Here is a 17527-nt window from a genome sequence, read left to right on the forward strand (position 1 = left end):
TGATCTGATCTCAGATTAACCCTTAATACTCTGTCTCCTGGGGGAGGGATAATTGACCAATCAGATGTGAAAAATATATGATGTGAAAAGATCTGATGTCATTGGTCAAAAGACCAATTAGTGGAAAAAATATCTGAATTGGTCTGCCTGTGTAGATGCAGCATTAGTGGTTCTCAATGACTGTCCTTTCCAAAATACCAGTGACCCCAAAAAAAGAAGAAAAAGAAGCACCTTACTTTCCATTTCTACAGCTTATATCAAACTGATAACTCTAAGGTTACTTGATTTTTTTTACTATATCATCTTTAATTCTTCTACTCATGCTGGAAATCGTACTTAAATTCATGAAGCAACATAAAGGCCTGTTAGAGCTGTGACTGACCTAGGGCCTTGGTGAACTGCTTCCTAAGTGTGCAGTAAACATTCAATAAACTCAGCAGCCGTGCCATTCCATTCTATGGTGCTTGTTATGACACTATAGCCTGGGAGACGATAAAGAGAGTGTCTAATACATACTGTACTCACAGACAGTGAAACACATGAGGCTACTATAGGTAGAAGCAGAGCTATATTACATCTTTATATACATACATTATATGCTCACACATGGCATGTGTTTACATTATGGATGGGCAGAATCATGGGTGTGGAAGAGTAAGACTTGGCATTCCAGTCCTTAGCTTTCCAGATACAGGATCTATCCTCCACACACTCTGCTTTTCAGGAGATAGCCCAAGGCCAAGGGGCTTTTGATCATTAAATATTTACCTTTAGAGACCTCATAGCTTGTAATTAGCCGATCCCAATAGTAGACATTCTTCAATTCAACACAGCTTGTCAAAATAGAGGTAGTTAAGCAAATTGAAAGTGAGCATGAGCTTATCCATGACGATTTGAAATTATTTTATAATCGGTTTTATATGAAGCTGCTACTGATATCTGTTTAACATAGCCATGTTTGGTTTGTTAAGACTGTGTCTCATCAACCATGACAGCTTAAACAATAGCGTAGCCTACATGTACAGTACCAGCCAAAAGTTTGGACACACCTACTCATTCAAGGGTTTTTCTTTATTTGTACTATTTTCTACATTGTAGAATAATAGTGAAGACATCAAAACTATGAAATAACACATATGGAATCATGTAGTAACCAAAAAAAGTGTTAAACAAGATTGGGATTCTTCAAAGTAGTCACACTTTGCCTTGATGACAGCTTTGCACACGCTTGGCATTCTCTCAACCAGCTTCATGAGGTAGTCACCTGGAATGCATTCTTAATACTTCATACTTCTTAATGCCAATCAGTTGTGTTGTGACAAGGTAAGGGTGGTATACAGAAGATAGCCCTATTTGGTAAAATACCAATTCCATATTATGGCAAGAACAGCTCAAATAAGCAAAGAGAAACGACAGTCCATCATTACTTTAAGACATTAAGGTCAGTCAATCCGGCAAATTTACAAGATCTTCAAGTGCAGTCGCAAAAAACATCAAGAGCTATGATGAAACTGGCTCTCATGAGGACCGCCACAGGAAAGGAAGACCCAGAGTTACCTCTACTGCAGAAGATAAGTTCATTAGCGTTACCAGCTTCAGAATTTGTTATTTATTTTACCTTTATTTAACTAGGCAAGTCAGTTAAGAACAAATTCTTATTTTCAATGATGGCCTAGGAACAGTGGGTTAACTGCCTTGTTCAGGGGCAGAAAAACAGATTTTTACCTTGTCAGCTCAGGGATTCGATCTTGCAACCTTTCGGTTACTAGTCCAACGCTCTAACCACTAGGCTACCTGCTGCCTACGCTACCTGCCGAATTGCAGCCCAAATAAATGCTTCACAGAGTTCAAGTAACAGACACACCTCAGCATCAACTGTTCAGAAGAGACTGCGTGAATCAGGCCTTCATGATCCAATTGCTGTAAAGAAACCACTACTAAAGGACACCAATAAGAAGAGACTTGCTTGTGCCAAGAAACACCAGCAATGGACATTAGACCGGTGGAAATCTGTCTTTTGGTCTGATGAGTCCAAATTTGAGATTTTTGGTTCCAGCCGCCGTGTCTTTGTGAGATGCAGAGTAGGTGAACGGATGATCTTCGCATGTGTGGTTCCCACCGTGAAGCATGGAGGAGGAGGTATGATGGTGCTTTGCTGACACTTTGATTTATTTAGAATTCAAGGCACACTTAACCAGCATGGCTACCACAGCATTCTGCAGCGATACGCCATTCCATTTGGTTAGCACTTAGTGGGACTCATATGTTTTCAACAGGACAATGTCCCAAAACACACCTCCAGGCTGTGTAAGGGCTATTTGACCAAGAAGGAGAGTGATGGAGTGCTGCATCAGATGACCTGGCATCCATAATCACCTGACCTCAACCCAATTGAGATGGTTTGGGATGAGTTGGACCGCAGAGTGAAGGAAAATCAGCCAACAAGTCCTCAGCATATGTGGGAACTCCTTCAAGACTGTTGGAAAAGCATCCCTCGTGAAGCTGGTTAAGAGTGTGCAATGTTGTCATCAAGGCAAAGGGTGGCTACTTTGAAGAATCTCAAATGTAAAGTATATTTTGATTTGTTTAACACTGTTTACTACATGATTCCATATGTGTTATTTCATAGTTTTGATGTCTGCACTATTATTCTACAATGTAGAAAATTGTAAAAATAAAGAAAAACCCTTGAATGAGTAGGTGTGTCCAAACTTTTGACTGGTACTATATATCATAAACAATGTAATACTAGATCATTCATGCTTATAGCTGATATAAACAGATTGGTATCAGAAGGAACGCAATATAAGGGTGTCTTAGTATAGCCTACCAGTTCCACTGGTTTTTGGTTAGTCTGCAGAGATAGTGCATCAAAGATGGCGGATTATAAAGATGAGGCAAAAATACCTTGTACCATTGAAAAAAATTGGCACAGTTCCAGTCTACTTTAGGGGTGGCTCTCCCATAGGCAACAATGCAATAGCAGCTGGGTCTGGTCTATTTAGTTCATTTGACCGGCACCAAGCTGATAAAAAGAAGCCTATGAAATGTTTAGCTTTCTCTTGAGTCTCTGACTGTATCTTCTCAGTGACAAGGAGTACCACCTGTTGGTCATAACTAGTAACTGCATTTGAATGGTGCATCAAATGTACACTAATAATAAGCACTACTGAATTTTATTTCAGATTTCATTCCATGAATTAAAGGTTGTCAGAGATTTTCCAAATTTGGCACAGATTACAAAGCAGAGAAATTTGGGGCAGTATTGGTCAACATTGTGAAAATGTATACAACGTGTTAAAAAGCTGTGATCAAAAACTATTAAGAATCCGTCCTCATAATCTTTCATTAACACAGTCTGGAGCCATAAACTGGTGGAAGTCCAATAGCCTTGTAAATAATGTGTGTGCTGTAGCCAACTATACTATTGTTCAATCTACTACGGCAGGGTTTTCCAAACTGTGTTCTTCTATAGTTTATCTAATTCTATGGTTCCATTTTCTGTGTTCATCTATTGAGGACCTTCCTGAGATGTTCCAGCTGTGCCTGATTGACGCTGCTGCCTCCACAGACGATCATCACCAGGGGCCCTGCTAGGGGAACGGGCAGCCGACCCTCACCCTGCAGTCTCTGGATGACTCCACAGTACACAGCTGCTAACACAGCCCCGCAGGCCAGCTCCACCAGCACACGCTCCTCGTCTGGACACACACACACACACACACAAGCAAGCACACATGTATACACACACACAAACAGAACATATTTATTCGTAACCCGTAGCTATGTTTCTTTTAGAATACAACTATACCTCACATAAAGCAGAGTAAAGAATAGGGATGAGAACAGTGACGGCTGGTACAACGCTCACCCAGGAAGGTCTCCACTGCTTGCAGGGTCTGCTGGTCAGTGACCAGCTCTGATATGATGTTCATGTTGCCCCGTCTTCGAACCCAGACACTTGGCCTCTGACAATACAACCATCACAGATTATTAGAATGGAATGGAATAGATTTGAATACAACATAATGCTAAATGAAAATCTCAGTTTAATCTCTGTTCTCTTCTCACCTGGTGATGTCAGAGAGGGTGACTATCTTGCCAGCCTTTACTGCTGCATTTAAACAGTCTGCTCCCTCAGTCTCCACAGATGATGGCCACACTGCCGCAGCCCACCTCCTTACATATTGGCCATATATCACAAACCCCAAAATGTGCCTTATTACAATTATAAACTGGTTACCAACGTAATTAGAGCAGTAAAAACCTGTGGTATACGGTCTGATATACCACGGCTGTCAGCCCATCAGCATTCAGGGCTCGAAACACCTAGTTTATCATTTGTGATCTAAGTCAGTCATTCTTGAAGTCATGCCCTTTACTACAGGCTCGGTTAAGGATTTGTCTGACTTCAATATCTTCTCACCAGAGCAGAGGATGGTCAAAGGGTGGAACATACAGTAGGTCAGGGCATCAGTCTGGGTCAGACGCAGGGCCTCATCATTAGCATCATCCCACACCTGAACAGGCAAAATGAGACAAAAATGGAAACACACACACATGGGGTAACAGACATAGTCTACAAAGTCCACAAGTAAATCAGTCGTCAATTATAAGGATATCCTCTGTATCATTATGAACTCAAGGCAGCATTGAATCACATCTTATCTGGTCAACACCAGGAGGTGCTGTCAAACAAGTGTTTCAAGCGTAGTAAACAAACCAGTTATAATGGCGTCCATTTCCCATATTCCATGATGTGCGTAATTTAAAGGTTTATGTGGAGTTGTTTGTCTGTTTCAAGTGGATTCATATAGACCCATCACTTGTGCGAAACACTAATCATTGAAATGTTACTAAAATAGTATTCTAACTGTGTATTCAATTAGGCCTATAGATGTGAAATTATTTATGGTAACTTAACTTCAAACCTTTTGAACATGCTTACCTTTTGACACGTGTTCAATACCGCAGATGTTGAATGAACCAGAGGGTTGGGAACTTTCCATTTTTAAATACACTGTGGTCCCCATCCGTTCAGAAGTCTATGCTCTCCAAAAACAGACTATTTATGTGAAAGGCTTCTGGATTTGCCATGATGGCCCAAGTCCCTTGATAGACGATTAGTCAACAACTATGAAAGTCTTCGATCTCCTCTTGAATGGTAGTGCACATGCACAAATGCAGGGTTTTATTTTCACACCTATGTGACCAGTCCACAGAAAAGACAGTAGGCAAGAAGTAGGCTGCTATAGTACAATTCATTTTGTAATGGTGCAACTTTGTGACAACCATAACTTACTGCGGCTCTCAGTGCGTGATTGCTACTCGACCTTCACAGAAAACTGCACCTGTCAGGAAGATACTGGTCAATGTTTAGCCCAGAGGTGGGATAGATCAGAAATCAATTATTAACTCTTGTTTGGTGGACTGTATAAAGACTGTAGCCAATGTCAGAATTGCGCATAGCATTGCAAAACGTAAAGTATAACATTCTACACTGAACTAAAATATAACCGCAACATGCAACAATTTCTAACATTTTACTGAGTTACAGTTCCCATAAGGAAATCAGTCAATTGAAATAAATTCATTAGGCCCTAATCTATTAGATTCACATGACTGGGAAAACAGTGACTGTTCGCATGACTGTGACAAACAATATGCATGTTTGTTACAGATACCTTAAAAAAATTTAAAAAATAAAGTAGGGGTGTGGATCAGAAAACCAGTCAGTATCTGGTGTGACCACCATTTGCCTCATAAAGCGCAACACATCTCCTTTACATAGAGTTGATCAGGCTGTTGATTGTGGCCTGTGGAATGTTGTCCCACTCCTCTTCAATGGCTGTGCGAAGTTTATGGATATTGGTGGGAACTGGAACACACTGTCGTACACTTCGATCCAGAGCATCCCAAACATGATCAACGGGTGACATGTCTGGCGAGTATGCAGGCCATGGAAGAACTGAGACATTTTCAGCTTCCAGGAATTGTGTACAGATCCTTGTGACATGGAGCTGTGCTTTATCATGCTGAAACATGAGGTTATGGCGGTGGCTGAATGGCACGACAATGGGCCTCAGAATCTCCTCACGGTATCTCTGTGCATTCAAATTTCCCTCGATAAAATGCAATTGTGTTCATTGTCCATAGCTTATGCCTGCCTATACCATAACCCCACCATGAGGCACTCTGTTCACAATGTTGACATCAGCAAACAGCTTGCCAACACGACGCCATACACACTGTCTGCCATCTGCATGGTACAGTTGAAACCGGGATTCATCCCTAAAGAGCACACTCCTCCATCGTGCCAATGGCCATCGAAGGTGATCATTTGCCCACTGAAGTCGGTTACGACACCAAACTGCAGTCAGACCAAGACCCTGGTGAGGATGAGGAGCACGCAGATGAGCTCCTTGAGACAGTTTGTGCAGCAATTCTTTGGTTGTACAAACCCACATTTTCATCAGCTGTCAGGGTGGCTGGTCTCAGTCAATCCCGCAGATGAAGAAGCCGGACGTGGAGGTCCTGGGCTGGTGTGGTTATACTTGGTCTGCGGTTCTGAGGCTGGTTGGATGTACTGCCAAATTCTCCAAAACAACGTAGAGAAATGAACATTAAATCCTCTGGCATCAGCTCTGGTGGACATTCCTGCAGTCAGCATGCCAATTGCTCTCTCCCTCAAAACTTGAGACATCTGTGGCATTGTGTTGTGTGACAAAACTGTACATTTTAGAGTGGCATTTCATTGTCCCCAGCACAAGGTGCACCTGTGTAAAGATCATGCTGTTTAATCAGCCTTTTACCTGTCAGGTAGATGGATTATATTGGCAAAGGATAAATGCTAACTAACAGGGATGTAAACAAATTTGTGAGAAATAAGCTTTCGTGCATATAGAACATTTCTGGAATCTTTTATTTCAGTTTATGAAACATGGGACCAACACTTTACATGTTGCATTCATATTTTTGTTCAGTATAGGTTAAAAAAAAAATATTCCCATTTAAGGGAAATCATTATTTATTGTGTACATTTACATTTCATTGTGCATATTGATTGGTGTTTGTTTTGTCACATAAACCATCCCATAGAACTGATGGTAATACACAACCTATAGATCAAGCCAGCATCAGTCAACAGGTAGGCTATACCAAAGATAGTACAGTATGGCTCAGTGGAGGCTGCTGAGGGGAGGACGTCTCACAATAATGGCTGGAACGGAGCAAATGGAATGGCATCAAACTCATGGAAACCATGTGTTTGCTGTATTTGATACCATTCCACTATTCCGCTCCAGCCATTACCACAAGCCCATCCTCCCCAATTAAGGTGCCACCAACCTCCTGTGGTATGGCTATACTCAGTGATCAAAATGTGTATCACTTTGCATGATAGGTATTAAAAAGACAACAACCAACCTGAAACAAAAATAGGGAAAACAATACAATGTACAAACGTCTGCTAAAATGTAACTCAATATGAATACAAACTCCAAACAGAGATCCAACTATAGGCCTTTTTAGGTGATAAAGCATTTATATACTGTAGGCTTATGAGTGTTTTGATGAGTTTAGTTCAAATTCACGCCCATAGTTAGCTTCATAGTTATTGCATCTGTAGAAGAGAATGCAGCCCCTTTCACTTTCCCATCCCAGCATTACATCTTCCACTCATTCCTTCAGAACACATTTTGGTTTGCATAAATAACACCAACATTGTATGACTGTTTTAAACATTCCACACATCTTTTAGTAGTTTTAACTGGCCTTCAAAGTCTTTCAATTACACCTTCTGTGTCTTTCCTTCCTTTTCTCATCTTGTAAAAACCTGTTCCCTTCTTTCCTCTGCTGAACCCTGAAGATATGAACTCCAGGGTTTAAACTCTGATCGCCTTCAAACAGCACTTACTGCAAAACCCATATTCAATAACTCATGACTGCTCCTGTTCTCTGCTCCCTTTTCTGAGATCATCACATTCAAGTCCTAACTCTGACACACAGGAGACAAACACTGAGTGAGAGGGGAAAGAGGGAAGCTCTGCTCAGAGTATTCTCTGGATGAGGGGTGGTGGCAGGGTGATGGGAGTCATTGAAAATAAAACAAAAATGTTTTGTTTCATTGCTTCATGATCCAATGAGCTTCATTGCTTCATGGTCCAATGAAGGGCAGGGGGGACCTTACAATATTTTTTAGACAGATCTCTGGGCCGTGGATACTGCCTCTACTTCCTCTTTGGTAAGTGACTACCAATTCCAAGCATGTCTGTCTGTCTGTCTGTCTCTGTCCGGATATGGCCCCCTCTGTCCATGCCATGGCCCTTGTCCTTTGTTCTGGGGTGGCACAGACTGGCACAGAGAGAGGGCACTTTCCCGTCACAGCCACTGTCTGCAGATCCAGTCAGACCCAGCTCTGAGCCCAGTCAGAGCGCAACAACGTGCACTGCCTTCTCAGCAAAGTGCACCGTCTTCTCTATGCCAGAGAACGTTGTCTAGGCTTGATCCTTGGATACAACTGTAAGAAGAAAATGTTACTATTAATTGTATTTTCTGATCATGGAAATTCGTATTCTACAGGCAGGTACAGCAGGGGGTGCCATGTTACAACTTAGGATTTATTACCAAATATTTTGGGATCCTCATCAATTCAACTAACATTAGATTAGCATCTAATTTCAAACAAGATTGTGGAAATCTATATACCTACATACAACACATTAACCATAGAATTAAACAGAATTATAGGATCTCTATGATATTAACTTCCTAGTGACTCAGACCATAGTTGTATCCATCATGGTGACTGGCCTTACCCCGAGCAGGTTGCGTGGTACGTAGCCCTCCTTGTCATGTAGCCTGGCCCACCACCACTCTGTCTCAGCGTCGTCCCTGCGACTCAGGGTGGTGATGGCGTCTCCCTCGTGGAAGGACAGCTCGTCTGAGCTCTGTGCCTCGTAGTCCCACAGCGCATACACAGACCCTTTATTCATCACCCCCAGCTTCTCCTGGAGCCCTGGCGGACGGACAGAGAGGAAGAGGGTCACTTCCCAGTTCTCAGGGGATTCCAGTCGCGCAGCAGTCTAAGGCACTGCATCTCAGTGCCAGAGGCGTCACTACAGACCCTGGTTCGATTCCAGGCTTTATCACAACCGGCCGTGATTGAGGGGCCCCTCCTTGCCCCTAGTGTAGGATTGGATGGGTACCATCAATAAGGTTGATGCTTTGCCTTGCCTTCATATAGATTAGATGGAGCTTTCGACATATAGCTTATACCTATCCAATTCTACATATCCAAGCATGAGTGTGTGGGAATAACTGTTGTTTGGGGGACATGGCCCATAGCTCTCCTTTGAGCTCCACAGATCTACAAAAGTGTGTAAGGGTGTAGGGGCTAGGGGTTGTTTGTAGACAGGAGCCGCATGTTCTCTCTATACAACACCACTCACCGAAGAGGAACTGGGAACACAGTGTGTATCCGTCCTCCATCTCCTCACACTTATCAGCCGCTGTCTCCACGTCACTGATGGTGGTGGCAAAGATGGCCGCCCCTGACTCTACCAGCAGCTTACAGAGATGCACACTGTTACAGGAGGCCGCACAGTGTAGTGGGGTCCTGAACACATGACAGACACAAAAGGAGAGACGTTCATGGAGACATTGTGAAGTCTTGACTGTTTTAAATGCAGCTGACCAAAGCTAAGGTAAGGTCAAAGAGAAAGAGAGGAGAGAAAGAGAAAGAAAAGGTCAATGAGAAATGGTCACAGTGTACGTCCTCACCATCCATCGCTGTCAGCAGCATTGACGTTAACTCCAAAGTCGAGCAGGAACTTGACGATGTGGTGGCGTCCAGCACATACGGCGTTGTGAAGGGGGGTGATGCCCTCGTCATTGGCCGTGCTGGGGTTCTCAACCTGCATGGGGGAAAGGATCAATCAATCACATTTATTTCATGAATCAAATATAAATGTATTGATAAAGCCCTTTTTATATTAACAGTCACAGAAGCCATTAAAATGTTTTAAAGAGCAGCTGACTTAGAAATCAGTTTGAAATCTCTCACAGGCTGACAGAATGGTACGTAAAATGAGAAGACTCAACACAAGGAATTTATCTTCTGGGACAATAAAGTTTGAATTGAATTGAAGAGCCTATGATTACCTCATAGATGATCCGCTGCACCAAGTCAAACTCTCCCTCCAGAGAGGCATCCAGTAGCAGGGCCAGAGGGTTGAACTTGACCCGCAGCCCGTGGCCTATCCGCTCTGATTCAGGCTTCTTCAGGTTAGTCCTCTTGATCTGCTGAGACAGAAAAAGTGGAGTTACTCTCTGGCTAATGCACAGGTGGTTGGTGGCACCTTAATTGGGGAGGACGGGCTCACAGTAATGGCTGGAACGGAATAAATGGAATGGTATCAAACAAGTGGTTTCCATGTGTTTGATACCATTCCATTCACTTCATTCCAGTCATTATTATGAGCTGTCCTCCCCTCGGCAGGCTCCTGTGGTCTAATGTCATGACTAGGGCAGGGAATTTTTCCTGTGAAGAAAGTAACATTTGCAACTCAGATGGCAACTCTGGCATAAGTCAGATTTTTTGTTTTGTTTCTGACCATGTGACCTGACCAGGAGAAACTCTAGACCCTATGTATTATGGCACACAAAAAGGAAGCATGCTGTTGCATTATGGAGCTGTGGCTCCGCAGGTTGACCTTAGGCAATGCCGGGGGTGTGACAGTCCAGAGAGAGGTTTCTTTCTGCTGGGGAGACGAGGCCTCAGGGATGGGGATGGGCCTGGGAGTGGAGGTGGTGCTAGCAGGACCAGGTTGGTTGTTGTAGTTGTATTCCAGGCTGGGCTGGGGGGTGGGCACGCGGGGAGCGGTCTCACTGGGTGGGGGTGTCCTTTTGTCATTGGAGTCAGAGGAAGGGGACATGGAAGAGGACAGGCGATGGTCTGAGTTGGGACTGTCTGCCGCAGTGACGACCAGGGAAGCTGTCCCGATCAGGTTCCCATTTGAAGTGTTGATGTTGTCCATGTCCGGACATCCCAGGACACCACCCATGAAGACGGGCTGGTAGAACAGGGTGCTGTTGCTGCCGTCCATGCCTCCGGCCAGGGTGTTGAAGCGCTGGTACAGGAGCTTCTGGATGTTGGGTCCGGTGGGGCCCTCTGGCTCTGTGATGGAGCTGCGTTTCTTCAGCGGGCGCGGTGCGTTGGTCAGCCGCCGGCGCAGGACCTCTAGGTCGGCGTCGCTCTGGTAGCACAGCGGGGAATGGGCCACGGGGGTCAGCTTGGTGGGGCTCAGGGGCCGCGGGATGTTCTCCACACTGGGAGGGGGTAGGAGTCTACCCTCTGTGGTGTCCCCTTCCCTGTCCACCATGTCCTCTCCACTCTCTCCTCCTGGGGACAGTGCCCCGTGCTGGAAGGGCACAGGGGAGGGAGAGGTGCTGGAGGGAAGCACGGGTTTCCCATACACTACGAACAAAAGGAGATGGTGATATTAATATAGGACCATACAGATTGAGACCCGTGCTTCAAGCATTATCTGAATCAGGCCGGGGTTGAAATACAACTTGTTTTCTTCAAATACTTTGAGAGTTTGATTGAGACTCCCTGGAGCGCCTTTGCACTTTTGGAACTATTACATTGATCCCACTGTGCAAGGCATGCTCAATCAAGTGCAGCTTAATTATTTGAAGGAAATCAAATACTATTAGAACCCAGGTCTGACTGACTCTTTAAAAAATATAATGTCCATCGATTGAGGCTTTTACCTGCTTTGACAGCAGACCTGCCTCCTGCTGGGTAGCTCTTGGCTGCTGCAGGCTGCTGCAGGTACATGTGGTAGATAGAGGAGGAGTTCATAGTGGCAGGGCCCTTCCTGGGGGACTGAGGCCTGGAGGAGGACCGGTCTGGAATGTATGGCCTCACAGCCACAGCCGGCGGGGGGTCAGGCCTCTCCCCCTCCCCCTGGCCTGACTGGGGTGTGGGGCTAGGGGGGACAGAGATACGCTGCTGGATCTGCTGGGAGGAGTAACCAGGAGGTGCTGGGGCTGAACGCTGCCAGGCTAAAGTGGCAGGGACAGACCTGGTCAGGGAGCTGGTAGAGCAGACTATAGACGGGTGGCCAGTAGGTGCAGGGTAGGTCCCGTAGATGGGTAGTGGTTTGGACACGGATCCTCCTGGTAGCTTACTGAAGTCAAGGCTCTGTGGAGGGAAACACCGTGAACCAGTTAGATCCATTATAGGACAGTAGGAAGGAGAGTCCAAGGAGTGTGTGAAAGAGCCAAAAGTGAATGGCTGCATCTAAATAGTCTTAAGTGGCTTCCTCCACTTGTGTCCTCTCTGTCTGCATTGATCTAAAAAATACTGGGTCTGTGAAAGCAATATGGTGTAGAAAACCAACCAGGAATTGCTTTTAATGGTTAGTTATTTAATATCCTTGCAGATGAAAGAGAGGAGATGATGATAGTAAGCCACTTTAGACTATTGAGATGTACCCAATGACTGTAGTAGTGGGAGGTGGAGCATGGATCTCACCTGGTCTGGGCTGGTGTTCCTCCAATCTGAAGGTTGCATCGAGGAGACACTTTTACTCAGGGTGGGCCACACTGCTTCATTGGCTACAGGAGGGGTACACACACACACACACACACACACAGAGACAGAGAGAGAGAGAGAGAGAGAGAGAGAGAATGTTGATGCTAGTCCAAATGAGCAACGGAAAGTACAGTTACACACACACACACACACACACACACACACACACACACACACACACACACACACACACACACACACACACACACACACACACACACACACACACACACACACACACACACACACACACACACACACACACACACACACACACACACACACTGTCTATTTGAAGAACTCGTTGCCTTGTGCTCTCATACCAACAGACTGGCACAGTACAGGAACAGCTTGCCCTCCATACCAACAGACTGGCACAGTACAGGAACAGCTTGCCCTCCATACCAACAGACTGGCACAATACAGGAACAGCTTGCCCTCCATACCAACAGACTGGCACAATACAGGAACAGTTTGCCCTCCATACCAACAGACTGGCACAATACAGGAATAGCTTGCCCTCCATACCAACAGACTGGCACAATACAGGAACAGCTTGCCCTCCATACCAACAGACTGACCTGAGGGACACAGGGTCAGGTCTAATACAAGGTGTATGTGCTGGGTGTATTTTGGTCCCCGATTCTGATCGGGTTAAAGAGATTAGAGTGTCTATCACTCCAAGAGGATAACTCTCTCACTCTCTGAGACATAGTCTGTCTGGAGGTAAACTATTCCCTGTCTGTCTGTCTGCCAGACTTCCTATTAAACCTATTGCAGTGTCTGTGCCAACTAAGCCTTGCCTACTCTCCCTTTCAAACAGTACAACTGCCCAGCCCTATTAAAAGGTGAGCACTTGAAGGACTACACAATTTAAGGCTGCATCTGAAATAGGGCTCTGGTCAAAAGTAGGGCTTACACAGTACCAGTCAAACATTTGGACACACCTACTCATTCAAGAGTTTTTCTTTATTTTTACTATTTTCTACATTGTCAAATAATAGTGAAGACATCAAAACTATGAAATAACACATAGAATCATGAAGTAACCAAACAAGTGTTTTCTATATATATATATATATATATATATACACACATTTTTGATTCTTCAAAGTAGCCACCCTTTGCCTTGATGACAGCTTTGCACACTCTTGGTATTCTCTCAACCAGCTTCCCCTGGAATGCTTTTCCAACAGTTTTGAAGGAGTTCCCACATATTCTGAGCACTTGTTGGCTGCTTTTCCTTCACTCCATCACTCTCCTTCTTGGTCAAATAGCCCTTACACAGCCTGGAGGTGTGTTGGGTCATTGTCATGTTGAAAAACAAATGATAATGATTCACGCAGTCTCCCCTGAACAGTTGATGTTGAGATGTGTCTGATACTTGTACTCTGTGAAGCATTTATTTGGGCTGCAATCTGAGGTGCAGTTATTCTAATGAATGTATCCTCTGCAGCAGAGGTAACTCTGGGTCTTCCTTTCTTGTGGTGGTCCTCATGAGAGCCAGTTTCATCATAGCGCTCGAGTTTCTTTTGCGGCAGCATTTGAAGAAACTTTCAAAGTTCTTGAAATTTTCTGGATTAACTGCACCTCAGTCTTAAAGTAATGATGGAAAGTCGTTTCTCTTTGCTTATTTGAGCTGTTCTTGCCATAATATGGACTTGATCTTTTACCAAATAGGGCTATCTTCTGTATACCAACCCTATCTTATCACAACACAACTTATTGGCTCAAATGCATTAAAGAAAGAAATTCCACAAATTAACATAACAAGGCACACCTGTTAATTTTTTTATTTCACTTTTATTTAACCAGGTAGGCCAGTTGAGAACAAGTTCTCATTTACAACTGCGACCTGGCCAAGATAAAGCAAAGCAGTGCGACAAAAACAACAACACAGAGTTACACATGGGATAAACAAACGTAGAGTCAATAACACAATAGAAAGGATAAGGGTACTGTCACGTCCTGACCAGCAGATGGAGCTGGTGTAGTAGTTTGGGGGTCAGGACGTGGCAGTGTGGTGTGTGTCTTGTGACTCCTGATCAGGAACAGCTGGGAATCGTTGTTCCTGATTGGGAGTCACATATGTAGGAGTTGTTTGTCACTGGGGTTTGTGGGGAATTGTTCTGTGTTGAGCCTATGCTTTGCCAGACTGTTCGTTGGTTCGTTGGTTCGTTCGTTGGTTGGTTGGTTGGTTGGTTGGTTGTTCGTTCGTTCGTTCGTTCGTTCGTTCGTTCATTCATTCATTCTCATGGTTTGTTATTTTGGCATTCATTTTGATAGTGAATAAAAGTCAAGATGAGCCTGCACATACCTGCTGCGTTTTGGTCCTCTTCTCTCCAGTACGACATTTTTAAGGATGAGTACAACTTATTGTGTGACAGAATTCCCCACCAACAAAGGACCAAGCAGCGGAAGAAGGCTGGCGAGGTAAGGGAGACCGAGAGGCACCCCCAATAATTTTTTAGGGGGGGGCACAAGAGCTGCCCGCCAGTCAACAGTCGCCGTCAGAGCTGCCCGCCAGTCAACAGTCGTCGTCAGTGCTGCCCGCCAGTCAACAGTCGTCGTCAGAGCTGCCCGCCAGTCAACAGTCGCCGTCAGAGCTGCCCGCCAGTCAACAGTCGCCGTCAGAGCTGCCCGCCAGTCAACAGTCGTCGTCAGTGCTGCCCGCCAGTCAACAGTCGTCGTCAGAGCTGCCCGCCAGTCAACAGTCGTCGTCAGAGCTGCCCGCCAGTCAACAGTCGTCGTCAGAGCTGCCCGCCAGTCAACAGTCGTCGTCAGAGCTGCCCGCCAGTCAACAGTCGTCGTCAGAGCTGCCCGCCAGTCAACAGTGGCCGGACTGCCCCGACCTGCCCCGAGTGGCCGGACTGCCCCGACCTGCCCCGAGTGGCCGGACTGCCCCGACCTGCCCCGAGTGGCCGGACTGCCCCGACCTGCCCCGAGTGGCCGGACTGCCCCGAGTGGCCGGACTGCCCCGACCTGCCCCGAGTGGCCGGACTGCCCCGACCTGCCCCGAGTGGCCGGACTGCCCCGACCTGCCCCGAGTGGCCGGACTGCCCCGACCTGCCCCGAGTGGCCGGACTGCCCCGACCTGCCCCGACCTGCCCCGAGTTGCCGGACTGCCCCGAGTTGCCGGACTTCCCCGAGTTGCCGGACTGCCCCGAGTTGCCAGACTGCCCCGAGTTGCCAGACTGCCCCGAGTTGCCAGACTGCCCCGAGTTGCCAGACTGCCCCGAGTTGCCAGACTGCCCCGAGTTGCCTGCACCTGAGCCACCTCCAGGATAGGTGGGTTGGGGAGGGAGGGTGTAGCACAGTGCCGTCGTTGACGGCAGCCACCCTCCCTTCCCTCCCTTATGGTTTAGGGGTTATTGTTTGTTGGGTTTTTGTTGGGGTATTGGGGATTTTTCTTGTTTTTTCTTTTTTAGGTGCATTCCGGGGTCTGCACCTTGAGGGGGGGGTACTGTCACGTCCTGACCAGCAGATGGAGCTGGTGTAGTAGTTTGGGGGTCAGGACGTGGCAGTCTGGTGTGTGTCTTGTGACTCCTGATCAGGAACAGCTGGGAATCGTTGTTCCTGATTGGGAGTCACATATGTAGGAGTTGTTTGTCACTGGGGTTTGTGGGGAATTGTTCTGTGTTGAGCCTATGCTTTGCCAGAATGTTTGTTGGTGGTTCGTTCATTCATTCTCATGGTTTGTTATTTTGGCATTCATTTTGATAGTGAATAAAAGTCAAGATGAGCCTGCACATACCTGCTGCGTTTTGGTCCTCTTCTCTCCAGTACGACATTTTTAAGGATGAGTACAACTTATTTTATGACAGGTACGGCTAAAGGCTATAAGAACTGGTCGTCTAGTGTGTTGGGAACAGAGTATAAAAGGAGCAGATTTCTGGGCGTGATAGAATAGATTCAGGGCATAATGTACAGACAAGGGCATGGTAGGATGTGAGTACAGTGGAGGTAAACCTAGGCATTGAGTGATGATGAGAGTGGTTGTGTCTCTGGAGGCACCAGTTAAGCCAGGTGAGGTCTCCGCATGTGTGGGACAAAAGAGCTATCTAAGGCATGTTGGGTGGGGCTGGGGGCTCCACAGTGAAATAAAACAATAACTAACCTAAACAGCAGTAGACACGGCATATTGACATTAGGGAGAGGCATGTGTAGCCGAGTGATCATAGGGTCCAATGAGCAGCAATAGGTGAGTCAGGGAGCCGTTCAGCAACGTCGCAACGGAAAAGCCTGTTGAAACCTCCTCGGACAATTAAGTCAGCAGACCAGTCGTGACGGATCGGCGGTGCTCTGTGTCAGTAATAAAGGGTCCAGGCCAAAGAGGTATTGTAGCCCAAAAATTAGCTGGTAGACCTTTGGTAAGCGGGAGATGGGCCTAGCTCGAGGCTAGCTCAAGGCTAACTGGTGCTTGCTTCGGGACAGAGGCGTTAGCCAGCAGTAGCCACTCAGGTTGTTGCTAGCTAGCTACGATGATCCGGTGTAATGGTCCAGAGAATCCGGAGATGTGGTAGAGAAAAAGCAGTCCGATATGCTCTGGGTTGATATCGCGCTGTGCAGACTGGCAGGTATTGACCGAGCTGAAGCTGGCTGGTGTCCGAGTTAACAGTGAAGACCGCTAGCAGTGGCTAACTGACTACTAGCTAGAAGCGAGTAGGCTGCTGATGGGGTTCTGGTTCTAAAGTATAAAAATAGCAGATCCATACCACATTGGGTGAGGCAGGTTGCAGGAAAGTATATTCAGTCCGTAGATGGAAAGTGAGATTAAAATATATACCAAAAAAAAAACAAGGAAAACTACTATTTACATGGGACAAGACAAACACACGTCCGACTGCTACGCCATCTTGGTTCAATTGAAATGCATTCCAGGTGATTACCTCATGAAGCTGGTTGAGAGAATGCCAAGAGTGTGCA

General features: G+C 45.8%; 2 protein-coding genes across 5 annotated transcripts in view; both read right to left on the reverse strand.

The window, feature by feature from the left end:
- Nucleotides 1–3174: 3174 nt before the first annotated feature.
- Nucleotides 3175–5333, reverse strand: sdsl (serine dehydratase-like). The gene is made up of 4 exons (XM_082955729.1): nt 4949–5333; nt 4072–4520; nt 3872–3968; nt 3175–3701 (listed from the first exon to the last, which is right to left on the reverse strand). Exons 3-4 carry the CDS (start codon nt 3933–3935, stop codon nt 3508–3510), a joined length of 258 nt encoding a protein of 85 aa, XP_082811855.1. The 5' UTR covers nt 3936–3968; nt 4072–4520; nt 4949–5333; the 3' UTR covers nt 3175–3507.
- A 1566-nt stretch (nt 5334–6899) lies between these two features.
- ppp1r13ba (protein phosphatase 1, regulatory subunit 13Ba) overlaps nt 6900–17527 on the reverse strand; it is a 42708-nt gene continuing 32080 nt past the window's right edge. For all 4 annotated transcript variants that reach the window (XM_082955730.1, XM_082955731.1, XM_082955732.1 and 1 more), the window contains 8 exons: nt 12542–12624; nt 11776–12208; nt 10713–11476; nt 10162–10299; nt 9781–9914; nt 9450–9616; nt 8817–9016; nt 6900–8518 (listed from right to left, as the gene is read on the reverse strand). In XM_082955730.1, the coding sequence (XP_082811856.1) occupies nt 8477–8518; nt 8817–9016; nt 9450–9616; nt 9781–9914; nt 10162–10299; nt 10713–11476; nt 11776–12208; nt 12542–12624 (1961 nt within the window). In that variant the 3' untranslated portion in view covers nt 6900–8476. The remainder of the gene's footprint in view (nt 8519–8816; nt 9017–9449; nt 9617–9780; nt 9915–10161; nt 10300–10712; nt 11477–11775; nt 12209–12541; nt 12625–17527) is intronic.

This window comes from Salmo salar, chromosome 09 (assembly GCF_965601325.2).
Source record: "Salmo salar chromosome 09, fSalSal1, whole genome shotgun sequence".
Classification (NCBI taxonomy): Eukaryota; Metazoa; Chordata; class Actinopteri; order Salmoniformes; family Salmonidae; genus Salmo; species Salmo salar.